At 45.0% G+C, this 15,113-nt stretch overlaps 1 protein-coding gene across 2 annotated transcripts in view; it reads right to left on the reverse strand.

Annotated features, from left to right (window-relative positions):
* SLC17A9 (solute carrier family 17 member 9) overlaps nucleotides 1–15,113 on the reverse strand; it is a 35,261-nt gene that overhangs the window by 6,722 nt on the left and 13,426 nt on the right. For both annotated transcript variants that reach the window (XM_026697373.2, XM_087928903.1), the window contains exons 2-8: nucleotides 14,890–15,087; nucleotides 12,731–12,870; nucleotides 10,273–10,372; nucleotides 7,013–7,143; nucleotides 6,192–6,291; nucleotides 4,935–5,031; nucleotides 204–291 (exon numbers count right to left, since the gene is read on the reverse strand). In XM_026697373.2, the coding sequence (XP_026553158.2) occupies nucleotides 204–291; nucleotides 4,935–5,031; nucleotides 6,192–6,291; nucleotides 7,013–7,143; nucleotides 10,273–10,372; nucleotides 12,731–12,870; nucleotides 14,890–15,087 (854 nt within the window). The remainder of the gene's footprint in view (nucleotides 1–203; nucleotides 292–4,934; nucleotides 5,032–6,191; nucleotides 6,292–7,012; nucleotides 7,144–10,272; nucleotides 10,373–12,730; nucleotides 12,871–14,889; nucleotides 15,088–15,113) is intronic.

A 15,113-nucleotide genomic window follows, 5' to 3' on the forward strand; every position in this document is an offset into this window, starting at 1 on the left:
GCCTATATTGGGCACACATGTAAAAATCAAGCTAGGACTACCTTTCAGGATAGGTCTTATTTTCGGGGAATCGGTATTAAGGAGAGAAACTTTAAATCGCTGCAAATCAGCCATACTGTTTCCCGACCCTGAACAGTAGCAGCATGTCACTGTTGGGTTCTGAATGGACAACTCAGAAATTAAAGAAACCAAGAACAAAATACCTTGACTGACACATTGATCGGAGAGGAATCCAGCAAACAAACTGAATGGAATTGCCACCAGCCAAGGAATTACATTAAAAATCCAGCCCTGGGGAAAAAAAAGATACTGCAGAAATAAGTATCTGTAGAGCTTCCATGCTAAGAAATTCCAAGGAAAGAATCACTAAGTGGCAGCTACAAAGGTTTAAAGCAGGGATGCCCAATCTTGCCAAATTTTAAGACTGGTGGGTTTCAATTCCCCAATTCTGGGAGTTGAAGTCCACAAATCTTAAAGCTGCCAAGGTTGGACACTCCTCCTTGAAAGGATTAACTAAGTTGACTAAGTACCATCAAATCATTTCCACTTCCTACTGATCATGGTTTCTCTTCCTGGCCACCTACCCCTAACCTGGTTAAGGTCTTCTAACGGTGCGCTCATCACCACCACCACCCCATGGAATCTTTGCTGTTGGTTGTCCTCTTTTCTTCTACCTTTCTCAGTATCAAAAACCTTCTCCAAAGAGTTGGGTCTTCACATAATGTGTCCAAAGAAAGGGTGGGATTCTAGCAGTTCAGAACGGTTCTGCTGAACTGGTAGTTCTGGTGAGCATTTGGTCCTACCTACCTGCCCCTGTTCTTTCCTGTGCTCTATTTCCTGGTTTTTTAGCAAAGCTGATTCACACGGATTGCTCTGCCATGCCTCTGCTGTTTTAGTCCCAGGGTTTGCAGCAGAAGGTAAGTAATTGAGTTGAAAATGGGCTGTTCCCTGATACCACTAGATGACCTCGCTAGGGCTCGCTGCCTTAGAAGAGTGAGGAAAATTCTCAGGGACAGCTCACACCCCAGTCAGCACTTCTTCACTCTCCTACCATCGGGTAGGAGATATAAAGGCGTAGCCAGCTGTTGCTGTCCAGCCGGTTATAGTCAGTGGGGATTGGATAGTTTGTTAGGAATTGGGAGCTGTCCCCTTAAGGGAATGCATCATGGTAAATGTAGTTAAGGTATCCTGGGAAATGTAGTTCATGTCATGTGGCCACATCTGTAATCCTGATTGGTCACTGAATTGACCCTTGGTGGGTTGGGGGAGGTTTCTTCACTCTTGCCTGAACAGATGGTAGCATCTCTACCCCTTGCTTCAACAATATGGGATGAAAGGGATAAGAGATAACCAAAGGATTGGACATTAAGAAGAATCTCATCATAACTGTGAGTTATTGAGGATGCCTGATGAACCAATAAAAAAGTATGGATGCTTTGTGGAGTTTATCTATCTGCCTTTGTACAGGACACAATACCAGCCACACCAACAGGCTGATGAACAGTGTCTACCCGTGGGCTGTCAGACTCCTGAACGGAAAATAACTTCATGTCTACATAGTATGATAGACTTGCGGGGCCGGCGCAATGTGTAACAAGGTCACGTAGTGTAATAAGATTGGGACTGAGTTAGGGACTTCTGTCTTCACTGTGAATTGTGTTGTGGGGAGAGGTGCACGAAGGAAGGCTCAGCCAATCTCATTGTACACATGCTATACTCCGACAGTAAAAGTTGATTGATTGATGTAGTGCATGTGGGTAAAGCACGTGCTCACTGAACCGGTTGTTCCAGTGGTGGTGTTCAAATTTTTTTACTACCTGTTCTGTGGGCGTGGCTTGGTGGGCGTGGCAGGGGAAGGATACCGTCAAATCTCCAGTCAGAGGCGGCATTTGCCAGTTCTCCGAACTACTCAAAATTTCCACTACAGGTTCTCCAGAACCGGTTGGAACCTGCTGAATACCACCTCTGGGTTGTTATACCAGTTGAATCGCACCATTGGTCCAAAGTAGGACAGTTTGATGCTGGTCATTTGTGCCTCGACTGTGAACCCTGGGTCGATTTATTCGACGATCAATTTGTTTAAGTGAATCTGGCTTCCTTCTTGATTTTGCTTGTCAGAAATTCAAAACGGGAATCACATGACCCAGGGACATTGCAACCGTCATAAACAGGAGTCAGTTGCCAAGTGCCTGAATTTTCATCACACGACCATGCGGGGTGCTCCAATGGTCGTAAATGTGAAAAATGGTCATATGTCACTTTTTTCAATGCCCTTGTAACTTTGAATGATCGCTAAATGAACTGCTAGTAAGTCAAGGACTTGTAAATGAAATAATTAAAATACATGCACAAATCGGTGACACAGGGGAAAACGGGATAGCTTTTTTGACCAGGAGCACTAAAAATCATTATTCTAATCTAGAAGAACCTGAGTGGCAAAAAAAAGTGACACATTCTTCACACTGTATGACAAAAAGGGATTATTTTGTCATTTGCAGGTCTGACCACTAGGGGGTGCTACTCAACCACAACAAGGCTTGCTATCCAAATTTCAATTTGCAGCCACTGTGGAGCAAAGTGGAGGCAAACTCCTGACAATTATTTGTTTACTTTTCACCACTGGCATTTATGCCTGATTTCCTCGGAGCACCTAGGGTGCCATAAAAAGGAAGACAACTGAGAACACAAGATGCTTTTCCAAAAGGCATCGAGATTTTCTTGATTTTTTTTTTTTTAGCAGAATAAAAGAATTGGAAGGGACCTTGTAGGTCATCTAGTCCAACCCCCTGCCGAAGCAGGAAACCCTACACCATTTCTGACCAGATGGCTGTCCGGTCTCTTCTTGAAAGCCTCCAGGGATGAAGTTCACACAACTTCTGAAGGCAAGCGGTTTGATTGGTTGATTGTTTTCACTGAAAACGCTTCACTTCTCGTCCAAGACACTTCTTCATATCTGACTGAATAGTGGGGAATGGAAAGATTCGCAGTCATCTCGTTTTTAGTGTGAAAAACGGTCATAAGTCCATTTTTTAATAACTTCGAACAGTCACTAAATAAATGGTTGTTAATCTATGACGACTGTTGGAAGAAAAATCCACTTCCAGTTCCAAGCCAGGAATAAAATGAAGGCTGATTGGAAAGAAAGCTGGTTTACTGATGAAGCAGAACCACCAGCAGCGTGTAGTTCTGGGACAGCTGACAAAATGGAGTTGAGAATGAGGGTTTTTATAACACCTTCTGGATTCCTATGGGGTCATTTAGGGGTCATGGCTGGCTCTATAGGTAAAAGGGGAAATGCAAATCTTAAGTGTTTGTCTGAGCTAATCTTGTCAACCTTTAGCTTGTTGCTTATCTGGAGTTTCTGTCTGACCCAGTCTTTCTGAATGGATTATCAAATCTGCATTTCTAAAAGCTGGCCTCCTCAGTTTCTGCTTGGGGCAGGGAAACTGGGGGCTGGTTTCTGCCTCCCTTAACACACACACACACACCCATTTCTCCTTTAGGGGAAATATTCTGTCCTCCCTTTTTAATATTCCCCAAAATATTTCATTCTCTAGGAGGGTAGGTGGGTGCTGACTTTCTACACTACCTATATTAAAATCCCATCAAACAATCATGAGAAGCAATCGCGAAGTTGAATGAGTCCATTTTAATTTTTAATACAGTCAACATTGATAAGCGCAAGCCATACAAAGAAAAGCTCCGTCATTTTTAAAAGTGGGAAAGAGACAAAAATGGAAGAAAAGTTGTAGGTGCTTCATCATTGGAGGTTTTTAAGAAGAGACTGGACAGTCACTTGTCTGAAATAATATAGGGCCTCCTGCTTGAGCTGGACTAGAAGATCTCCAAGGTCCCTTCCAGCTCTATTCTGATTCTAAAAAAAGATATTGAGGCTCTAGAAAGAGTTCAAGAAGAACAACAAAGATGGAGGCTAAAACATGCAGAGAACGGTTATAGGAATTGGCACAGTGGTTATAATGTAGTACTGCAGGCTACTTCGGCTGACTTCTGGCTGCCTGCAATTTGGCAGTTCAAATCCCACCCAGCTCAAGATTGACTCCGCCTTCCATCCTTCCGAGGTGGGTAAAATGAGGATCCAGATTGTTGGGGGCAATAGGCTGGCTCTGTAAACCGCTTAGGGATGTAAAAGCACTACGAAGCAGTATATAAGTCTAAGTGCTATTGCTATCCTGATTGATAGATTGACTCTCTTGAAGAATGCAAAGTTTACTCCAGGGTCGAACAAAACCTCTGTTCTGACCAAGGCTTCCTGAGATCACACGCTGTTCCCAAACCCCCCTTTTTAAATAAATTTCAACGGCTGTGAATTATATGCATTCACAGCCCGTAATGAGTCCCAAACAGTTTGTGAATAGTCCAACAGAAGTCTGCCACAGTCTTTTGAGATAAGGCTGATAAGCACCCACCTTTATCTTCCTTGAAACGCTGCCAACAACTAAATTGCCAATTAGCTGTACAAGGCCAAACGGAGCACAAAGTCAACACGGAGCTTCGGATTTTATATCAACCAGAACGAACAAAGTTGCTTCCTGCAAAGGCTCATGTCCTTTTGCTTGTCCTTTATGTCTTATGGGAGGAGCCAATCATCTCCAAGCCTTACTTCCGAGTTGCCCCTTTTGTCTTAACTGTTCTTGCCTTCTGGCAGCTCTGCGCAAGCGTGCACTGGGAACAGGCTCCCCCTGTTCCTCTTCCTTGCTGATGTTAGATTCTGGAGGCTCTGGAGTCAGCACATAACTCCCAGATGGCCCTGGCCCCATCTCTGTGTCGGACGCAGATCCCTCATCCAAGCCCTCCCCAGACTCCAGAACTGGCCCATGTTCCTCCCCAGTGTCCGACTCTGCTGCCAACTCTGCCGGCTGCCGACGGACCACAACAACCTTTCCCCCCCTTTCTCATGAAGGATATGCACTTACCTTTGAATCGGGAAACGTTTCACTGAAGAACGTCGGTAGCCAGGAGAGCAGGGTGAAGAAAGTGCTAGCCGCGCACAACTGAGCAACAATCACCGCCCTGGGGAAATCCATCACCAGGTTCAGGGGAACTTCACAAGTGCATACATGCAACATTTTCTCAAAGACTTTGAAAGGGTCACAGCTCCCAGGAAGAGCACACAGGTGGCCCTTCGTTTATAACCACCAATGGGGACAAAATATCTATTGCTAACAAGGAGGTTAAGCGAGTGGTGCTGAATTTTATGGCCTTTCCTGCTCTGGTTGTTAAGCAAATCGCTGCATCGATTAAGTGAATCGTGCAGGCGTTGCTGCAATGGTGGTAAGCATGCGAACTGGTTGGGAGTCACTTTTTATAGTGTTGTAACTTTGAACAGTTGCTAAATGAATGGTTGTAAGCCAAGGACTACCTGTATATGGTTTTTCCTCTTTCCCTCCTTTCCTCTCTCCTTCTCTCTTTTCTTCCTTCCTTCTTCTCTTCCTTCCTCTCTCCTGTCCTTCCTTCCTCCTTCCTTGCTTCCTCCTTCCTTTCTTTTTCCTATCACCTCCCTCTCTTCTTTCATTCCTTCCATCTTCCTTCCTTTTTCTATCCCCTCCCTTCCTTCTTTCCTTCTTTCTTCCTTTCTTCTTCCTTTTTCCTATCCCCTTTTTCTTTCCTTCCTTCCTTCCTTCCTTCCTCCCTCCCTCTTGTCCTTCTTTCCTTCCTTCATTCTTCCCTTCCTTCCTCCCTCGCTTCTATCCTGCCTTCCTTCCTTCCATCTTCCTTCCTTTTCCTATCCCCTTCCTTCCTTCCTACTCCCCTTCCACCCTCTTTCCCTCTTTTTTTCCTTCCTTCCTTCTTCCTTTTTCCTATCCCCCTCCTTCCTTCTTTCCTTCTTCCCTCCCTCCCTCCCTCCCTGCCTTCTGTCCTTCCTTCCGTCTTCCTTCCTTTTTCCTATCCCCCTCCTTCCTTCCTTCCTTCTTTCCTTCCTTCCTTTCTCCTTCATACCTTCCCTCCCTTCCTTCTCCAGAAAGGATGAATAAGCAGGGGAATACAGCAATGAAGACCTCATTCTCATATCACCACAGCCATCACAAAAAGAGGACTCGAACTTTCGGTTAGGAATTTCTTAAGCCATCTTCATTTCCCAAGGGAGACAAGCAGTTTAAGGAATCAGATTAGAAAACCCCAAAACTGTGACAATTGAACAAACTGTAAATGCTAACAGGACAGAAACTTACCAGACGGGAGGCTTTCTAAATATTTTTCTCCAAGGCACTTTGGTTGGTTTGGATGATAAGGAAAGACCCTTTGCCAAGTCATGTAGTGAGACTATTATTTCTGCAAAATATAAACAGGTAGGTGGTTATAAATAGGAAAATGCAAAACTCAGTGATTTGGGAGGAGAGATTTTTGCACATCCTGTGTTCGTAGTATTTAACAGAATCCTGCCCTTCCCAGAACTACAATCGTAAATGGCTCTCTAGAGCCACATTAACCACAAGAACTAGTTTGCTGTAAAGGATAAATGAAACAATACTAGTACAATTGGTTCTAAATCGATTGCAAAGCAAGAAATCTGCAAAGTAAGCTGTCCATGAGTCAAAAAGGTACAAGAGGGATCCAGGCAAAATCCTATAGGTCAGTGGTGGGTTTCAAAAAAATTTACTACCGGTTCTGTGGGCATGGCTTGGTGGACGTGGCTTGGTGGACGTGGCAGGGGAAGGATACTGCAAAATCTCCATTCCCTCCTCATCCCACTAACCTGCTTTCCAGCTCTGTTCTCCTGTGCAGGGCAATGAAAGAAGACCCAGCCAATCAGCTGGGACTCGGGAGGCAGAGAACAGATGGGGGTGGGGCCAGTCAGAGGTGGGATTTCTCCGAACTACTCAAAATTTCTGCTACAGGCTCTCCAGAACTGGTCAGAATCTGGACAGTCTCTTGAAATGGTATAGGGTCTCCTGCTTGAGCAGGGGGTTGGACTAGAAGACCTCCAAGGTCCCTTCCAGCTCTGTTCTGATCAAGAGCTGTCCTATAGATAGGGGGAAAAGATGTTACTTACCTTTTTGTGGCAGGATGAATTTACACATGCAGTACACCCAGAGCAAGGTGAGCAGGCCTGTAAGATAAAAGACGCTTTCCCATCCATACCAGTCAAGCAGGAGGGAGCCAGCCGCCCCCATCACCAATGTCCTAAAAGGGGGAGAGAGAAGTAGGACGGTACACAGAATTGGTAGACCAGAATCTATGTGGGAGGTGGCCAGGATGAGCCCGAGGGAGGGGTGAAATGCGTCATGAGTCTCGAATCCCTTTGTGCCCAACAACAGAGAACTAAGTCCAGCCAACCTTGAATTTCAATGACTCTTATTGATTTTATTTTTTATTTTATTTATTTATTTTGTCAAACATGCATTTGATAATATATATAAGTGTAAACAGGATTATGAATACATGAAATGGAATCAAATTAAAAGAGAACATTAGGACAGGGACGATAGGCACACTGGTGCACTTATGCATGCCCCCTTACGGATCTCTTAGGAATGGGGTGAGGTCAACAGGAGACAGTCTGAGGTTAAAGTGTTTGGGGTTAGTGGAAGAAACCAGAGAGTCAGGTAGAGTATTCCAGGCATTGACCACTTTGTTGCTGAAGTCGTATTTCCCGCAATTGAATTTGGTGCAGTTTACCTTGAGTTTGCATCTACGGTGTGCTCTTGCATTGTTGTCATTGAAGCTGAAGTAGTCATTGATGGGTAGGACATTGTAATGGATAATGTTATGTACTACGCTTAGGTCAGACCGAAGGTGGTGTAGTTCTAAGTTATCTAAGCCTAAAATTTCAAGTCTGGTGGCATAAGGAATTCTGTTGCGAGCGGACGAGTGGAGTATTCTTCTTGTGAAATATCTCTGGACTCTCTCGATTATATTAATGTGCGATATGCAATGCAGATTCCAGACAGATGAGCTGTATTCGAGAACTGGTCTAGCAAATGTTTTGTATGTTCTAGTTAGTAGTATAATATTACCAGAGAAAAAAGCTTCACAGGATTAGATTAACAACTCTTAATGCCTTTTTGGGAAATGTTATAGTGGGCTGTAGCACTTTGATCATCAGAGATGAGAACTCCAAGGTCCTTGACAGAGTGAGAGTCGTCTACAAGGTCTTGTCCTTCCAACGACGTATTTTATTTTTTGATTTTTCTTGCCAATATGTAAGACAGAGAATTTGTTGAGATTTGAAGTTGCCACTTGTTTGACCATTATGACTAATCTGCTGTCGATTTGTTTTGACTGTTATCAACAGCCGTGATGGTGCCATGATTAGTAGGCACTACTGCAAGCTACTTCTGCTGACTGCCAGTTGACTGTGCTTCAGCAGTTCAATCCTGACCGGCTCAAGGTTGACTCAGCCTTCCATCCCTCCAAGGTCGGTAAAATGAGGACCCAAATTGTTGGGGGCAATAGGCTGACTCTGTAAACCGCTTAGAGAAGGCTGTAAAAGCACTGTGAAGCGGTATATAAATCTAAGTGCTACTGCTATTGCCCTTCCTTCCTTCCTTCCTTCCTTCCTTCCTTCCTTCCTTCCTTCCTTCCTTCCTTCCTTCCTTCCTTGTGGTTAGAATGCAGTATTACAGGCTAACTCTGCCCACAGCCATGAGTTCGAACCAGATCTGATAGCTCAAAGTTGACTCATCCTTCCATTCCTTCGAGGTGGGTAAAATGAGGACCCATATTGTCAGGGGCAATAGGCTGACTGTGATGACCCAGGGTGTGGCACAAAAGCAATAAAATCACAAAAGTGGGTAAAGTCTCTGTAATTCCTCCAACTTGGCCTCCAATGTCCAGTTATCATCAGCTGGAGAAAAAATTCTCCCAAGAACAGTTTTTAAAGGGAAGAAATCTAGTCTGAATCAAAAGTACATATAAATTATAAATAAAAACCAACACAAACCACGCTGCAGCAATTGACGAGATACGGCAGGATAAGGAATTGCAGAACTCAAAAGATAACGAAACACACACAGTTGGGAGGACGCCGGAACCCACATAAGACTTGACAAACAAAGATAATGCCCGCTTTGCTTCCAGCAAGGTTCTGTGCGCAAACACCCCTTTTAAATCCTGTTTTCCCAGCTGCAGCTAATGAAGGAAATCAGGGCCTTTTTCTCCCCCGTAACCCACGTTGCTCCCTTATCCGTTCCTCCCTGCGTGCTCTAGGATGAAAAGGGGGTGGGCCTGGGTCTTCCTCTGAATGCCCAGCCAGATTGTGCCCTTCCCCAGTTTCTTCCTCAGCCACCGGAACCACACTTCCACTCCCTGTCAACTGCTTGACCTCCCCCTTGGAATCAGATTCCAACAGGGGCATGGCACTGACTCTGTAAACCGCTTAGAGAGGGCTGTAAAAGCACTGTAAAGTGGAATTGCTACTGCTATTAGTACAGGTAGTTCAAAGTTACAGCGGCATTGAAAAAAGGGACTTATGACTGTTTTTCACACGTACAACCATTGCAGCACCCCCGTGATCAGATATGCCTGGCAACTGACTCACATTTATGAGGGTTGCAGCGTCCCAGGGTCACGTGATTCCCTTTTGCGACCTACCGACAAGCGAAGTTGATGGGGAAGCCAGATTCACTTAACAACCATGTCACTAACTTACCAACTGCAGTGTGATTTGCTTAACAACAGTAGCAAGAAAGTCGTAAAATGGGACAAAGGTCACTTAACGAATGTTTCACTTCACAACATAAATTTTGGGCTCGGTTGTGGTCATAAGTCAATGACTGCCTGTATTCTTTTTTCAATCTCTTTTCCTTTATTGCCCTGTTCTCTGCTTGGAGATACAGATTCACAGATTAACAGAGTTGGAAGGGACCTTGGAGGTCATCTTGTCCAACCCTCCCTACACCATTTCTGACAAATGGCCATCCAGTCTCTTCTTGAAAGCCTCCAGTGATGAGGCTCATGCAACTTCCAAAGGCAATTTCTGTACCATCGGTTGATTGCTCTCACTGTCAGAAAATTCTTCCTTATTTCCAGGTTGAATCTCTCCTTGTTCAGTTTCCATCCATTGTTCCTTGTCTGGCCTTCAGGTGCCTTGGAAAATAGCTTGACCCCCACCCCCTCTGTGCAGCCCCTCAAATACTGGACCACTGCTATCATGCCTCCCCTGGTCCTTCTTTTCATCAAACTAGACATTCCCAATTCCTGCAACGGTTCTTCATATGTTGAAGCCTCCAGTCCCCTAAATCATCCTGGTTGCTCTTCCCTGCGCTTTTTCTAGAGTCTCAACGTCTTTTTTATAGTGTGTGAGAAACTCACCCAAACTGAGATCCAGTTCCAACCGTGCTGTATGTCAATGCTCGTTCGCTCTCCTGTACCTTCTGGGAAAGCAGGCTAGCCAAGGCAGGGAAATAAACGCCTAATAAAGCAGACAGAGGAACAGGAAACAGAAAGAATTCCTGTTATAGGTATTTCTCGACTTACAACCATTTATTTAGTGACGATTCAAAGTTATAACGGTACCGGGGAAAGTGGTTCATGACACGTACAAAGCATTGCAGTCTCCCCGCAGTCGCACAATCAAAATTCAGATATTTGGCAACGGGCTGATATTTATGATGGTTGCTGTGTTCCAAGGTCCCACGATCAGCGTGGTGGTGCAGTAGTTAGAATGCAATATTGCAGGCTGACTCTGCCCACTGCCAGCAGTTCAATCCAGATGGGACTCAAGGTTGACTCAGCCTCCCATCCTTCCGAGGTAGATAAAATGAGGACCCAAATTGTTGGGGGCAAGAGGCTGACTCTGTAAACCGCTTATAGTGGGGTCTGTAAAAGCACTGGGAAGCGGTTTGATAAGTCTAAGTGCTTATTCTATTCTGTTCTATTTTCTATTCTATTCTATTGTTATTCTATTTTATTGTTATTCCATATTATTCCATTCTATTCCATATTATTCCATTCTATTCCATTCTGTTCCATGCAGTATTGGAGGCTAACTCTACCTCCTGACCAGCTTGAGGTCGACTCAGCCTTCCATCCTTCCAAGGTGGATAAAATGAGGACTCAGACTGTTTGGTGCAAGAGGCTGACTCTGTAAACCCCTTAGAGAGGGCTGTAAAGCACTGTGAAGCGGTATATAAGTCTAAGTGCTGTTGCTATTATTGCTCTGAAATGAAAGGCTCCACTCAAATATAGGAACTAAAATAATCATAAGAAACCTTTTTCTTTATAAGTAATTATTTTTTGTAAGTGCATTTGCTATGGCTATCACTTTTCGCGACTTTCTGACAAGCAAAGTCAATGGGGAAGTCAGATTCCCCATTGTTAAGCATTGTTAAGCTCCACTTATCAACTACGGCAGGAAAGGTCGTAAAATAGGACAAAACTCACTTAACAACTCACTGTCTCGCTTAGAAATGAAAATTATGGGCTCAGTTGTGGTTGTCCATCCAGAGACTACCTATATCCTTTTCCTTTGGCAGCAGATATCTACCGTAATCAAGCTTGCCAATGCAGCAGCTTAAAAATGTTGTGTTATCCTTATGAGTGTGAAATAGCAATAGCACTTAGATTTATATACCACTTCACAGTGCTTTACAGGCACTGCCCCCTTACCTGCACTGTGCCTCACAGCTGATTTTAGGCCAGTTTGAAGCCTTTTTCAGCCTCCCAGAGGCTTCAGGAAGGCTTCTGCAGGCTTTTCAGACCAAAAACTAGGCCCGTTTCATCATTTCCAGTATTTCCAGAAAAACAGGAAGTGACAAAATGGTTCTAGTTTTCAGCCTGAAAAGCCTACAGAAGCCTTCCTGAAGCCTCTGGGGGGGCTGAAAAAGGCCTCAAACTAGCCGAAAATCAGCTGTGAGGCGTGTGCATGTGCAGTGAGGTAAGTTTGCCTGCAGCTCGCATGCCGGCACAAATGGCTCTGCATGCCACCTGTGGTACACGTGCCATAGGTTTGCCATCACAGCCCTAACTCTTACCTACTAGAGCACAGCTGATGAGTAAAACAACTGAGGCGCCGCAATCCCCTGTGCCATGTGAATCAGCTGAGCTGAAAAACACAGAAACATAGGACAGGAGAGAGCAGGGGCGGATGGGCAGGGCCAGTTGATCGCCAGAACTACTGGTTCCCCAAGACCGGTCCAAACCAGCAGGATCCATCCACTGTTTACAGGCCTCTCTAAGCGGTTTACAGAATCAGCCTCTTGCCCTCAACAATCTGGGTACCTATAATGTCAGAATGTATTCATAAACTGGAATAGAGCATGGTAACAAGGTGAGCCAATGAATAGGCATAGCAACTAAGTCAGCCATTGAGGACTGTTTGGAAACTGAAACTAGAAGTAGCCTAGGAATGGTTCTATATTAAGCTCTGCAGCTCTGAAGCTATGTTAAGCTCGGAGTCTGTCGCAAATGAAACTGCTTCACTCTGCTATGTGTCTTGCTTGCCTGCTCAACTAAAGTGAAACTGATGTCTGTTTCTGAGCACTTGAGTTGTTGTTCCGCTCTGAACCTTTGAGTTTCCTCCATGTTGGAGAAATCTACAACATTTCCTTGGTATTGTAAAATTTACTGTATGTTTATAAAGAGGTTAAATGAATCCTCAGTCACCTGTGTTTACTTTTCTAGCGCTGAATTTACACTGCAATACTCTGAGCACATAATAATAATAATAATAATAATAATAATAATAATAATAATAATAATAATAATAATAATGTCCCCATTATTCCAATTTTCTCATCTGAGTCAAGCCTTTGGAAACAGATTGTCTCACCTTGCAACAGTCCCATAAGAAAGCGTGTGAAGGTCATCAGAGTCAGGTGGGCAGAGCTTGAGGAAATGAGGAGGGGCGTGATGGCGGTGATGGATCCCCAGGCCGAGGCAGAGAGGAGAAGGACTTTCTCACCTCCTATCCTGAAAGACAATGAGGACATCCATCAGCAAGAGCATTTTCTGCACACCAAAATTCCTTGTTGACCCTTCCTTCAGGCCAGGAGTCTCCTAAACCTGGCCACTTTAAGACTTGTGGACTTCAACTCCCAGAATTCAATGGATGGCTAGGGAGTAGAATTCTGGGAGTTGAAGTCCAGCAGTCTCAAAGTGGCCAGGTTTGGAGACCCCTGGTTTAATGCAAGAAGCGGAGGTTGAAAACAGGAACTACTGGGCCTGACGCAAGGTGCGTGAAGCTTCTTGGATGAGAAGCGAAACGTCTTCAAACAAAAAACAGAAAGTCCCGTTGCCTCTTGAAAAAAGCACCTTTGGGACAAGCATGGCTTGGAGGGCTGATAATTTCCACAGACAAGGTGCATGTACCAAAATCCTTGCAGAAGGAATCAATGTTTCCTATGCCTGCAGTGGTTTAAGCACGGGATCAATCCTTCCAAAAGGAAAAATTGCTTTTATTTTATGTGCCATTCCACCTACAGGGTTATTCTTTTTTAAAGAAACAAGGTTTATCTCTTCAAGAGACAGTTGTGATGCACGGATATTATACAGAATATTTGGTGTCTGGCCTGCAGTGGAACTGCATATCTGAAAGCATTCAAAAGTCGACTTCAATAAACCAAAGGTGCTTTTTCCAAAAGGCAATTGAACTTTCTTGGTAGCTGTTTTTCCCCCCTTTGAAAACATTTTTCTTCTTGCCTAAGAAGCTTTTTCACTTCAGAACTTTTTCAAAGGAGAAAAAAACCTAAGAAGTCCAGTTGCCTTTTGGGACCTGGTTGATTGAGATTCTCCATAGACGTTTGGCTTCAGTGAGATAAATATGTCATTGTTTTGTAATGGGCTGCTTTGAATGCTCAACAGATGGAAAAGAAGGATCGATCAAATAAATAAGATGATGGCCCCAAAGATGACAAAGAAACAATGAAAGAGAATCTGAATTCTTATCAAAAATGCAAATTCATCCACGTTTCATTGAAAGGCGAGTGGCACATCCTTATTCCTGGTCATTAATGAATGACAGAGTATTATTTTTTTAGCGATTGTTGAATAATGATAAAACAAATAAATAAGTTTCTTTGGTGCCAAAGCTTTGCTAAGGCCATTTAATGCAGGGGTGTCAAACTCACGGGGTGCTTAGATCTGGCCTGTGGGCCTGCCCTGGAAACAGAGAAGGACCGGTTGGTGGTGCCTCTGCCAGCAAAAATGGAGCTTGGGAGGGCCACGCTCTGGGGTGGGATGCTACCGGTTCATGCACGTGCAAAACGTAGTCACCGAACCAGTAGTAACACTGGTTGAATCCCACCCCTGGCAGTGCCTTCCGGAGCTCCTTTTTTGCTGGCAGAAGATTGCAGGAGGCTGTTGCAGCCAGGGGTGGGTTTCAAAAATCCCAACAACCGGTTCTCCGCCTGGTTGCTGGATGGGCGTGGCCATGGTGGGCGTGCCCTACTGGAACGTCTGGGAGGACCATTTTTCGGCTCCCCCAGAGTCCGGAGGCTTCCCTCGGGTCTCTGGGAGGGCGAAAACGGGCTCCCCCGGGCTCCGGAGGCCCCCCAGAAGCCGGAAAGAGGCCTGTTTCCAGACTTCCAGAACTTCTGGTTCAGCCTGGTTTTCGCCCACCCAGAAACTCCGCGCAGACCCTGCCTTGACCTGCATCCAAAACGAGCCATGTGGAGAATCCGGGGAGGGGAGGGGTGGGCGAGGCCAGCCAATCGGTTCAACTACCAGTTTGGCGAACCAGATGTAAATTTAACCTCTGGCCTGAACCGGCAGAATCCCACCCCTGGTTACAGCCGAAAACAGAGCTCAGGAGCCCATTTTCACTGACAAAGCACTCTGGCCATCACAGGCACCACCGACATGAGTGACATCGAGGTGGCTATGCCCCCTTTGACATGCCCCCTTCCCCCCCCCCAGTTCAAACCCAATCTTGATGCGGCCCTCAATGAATCCGAGTTTGACACCCCTGGGTTAATGTAATATCATCCATACCGGTCACTCAAGTGGCCTCCAACAATTTGAGTAAGGCAGTAACCCCAAAAGAAGCTGCTCAACACAATTCCGGACTGCTTCTTGTCCCAGTCAAAGCGGGAGCTCATGGTGACCACACAGATGGGCATTAGGACCCTGGCGCAGTAAAGCAGGCAGGTTCCCAGCAGCAGCATTGTGGTCCATAATCGGGATTCAGGCCTGTAAAATATCAGAAGACAGAGAAT

This window comes from Pseudonaja textilis, chromosome 3 (assembly GCF_049901715.1).
Source record: "Pseudonaja textilis isolate UNSWEBS1 chromosome 3, rPseTex1.2, whole genome shotgun sequence".
NCBI classification, from domain to species: domain Eukaryota; kingdom Metazoa; phylum Chordata; class Lepidosauria; order Squamata; family Elapidae; genus Pseudonaja; species Pseudonaja textilis.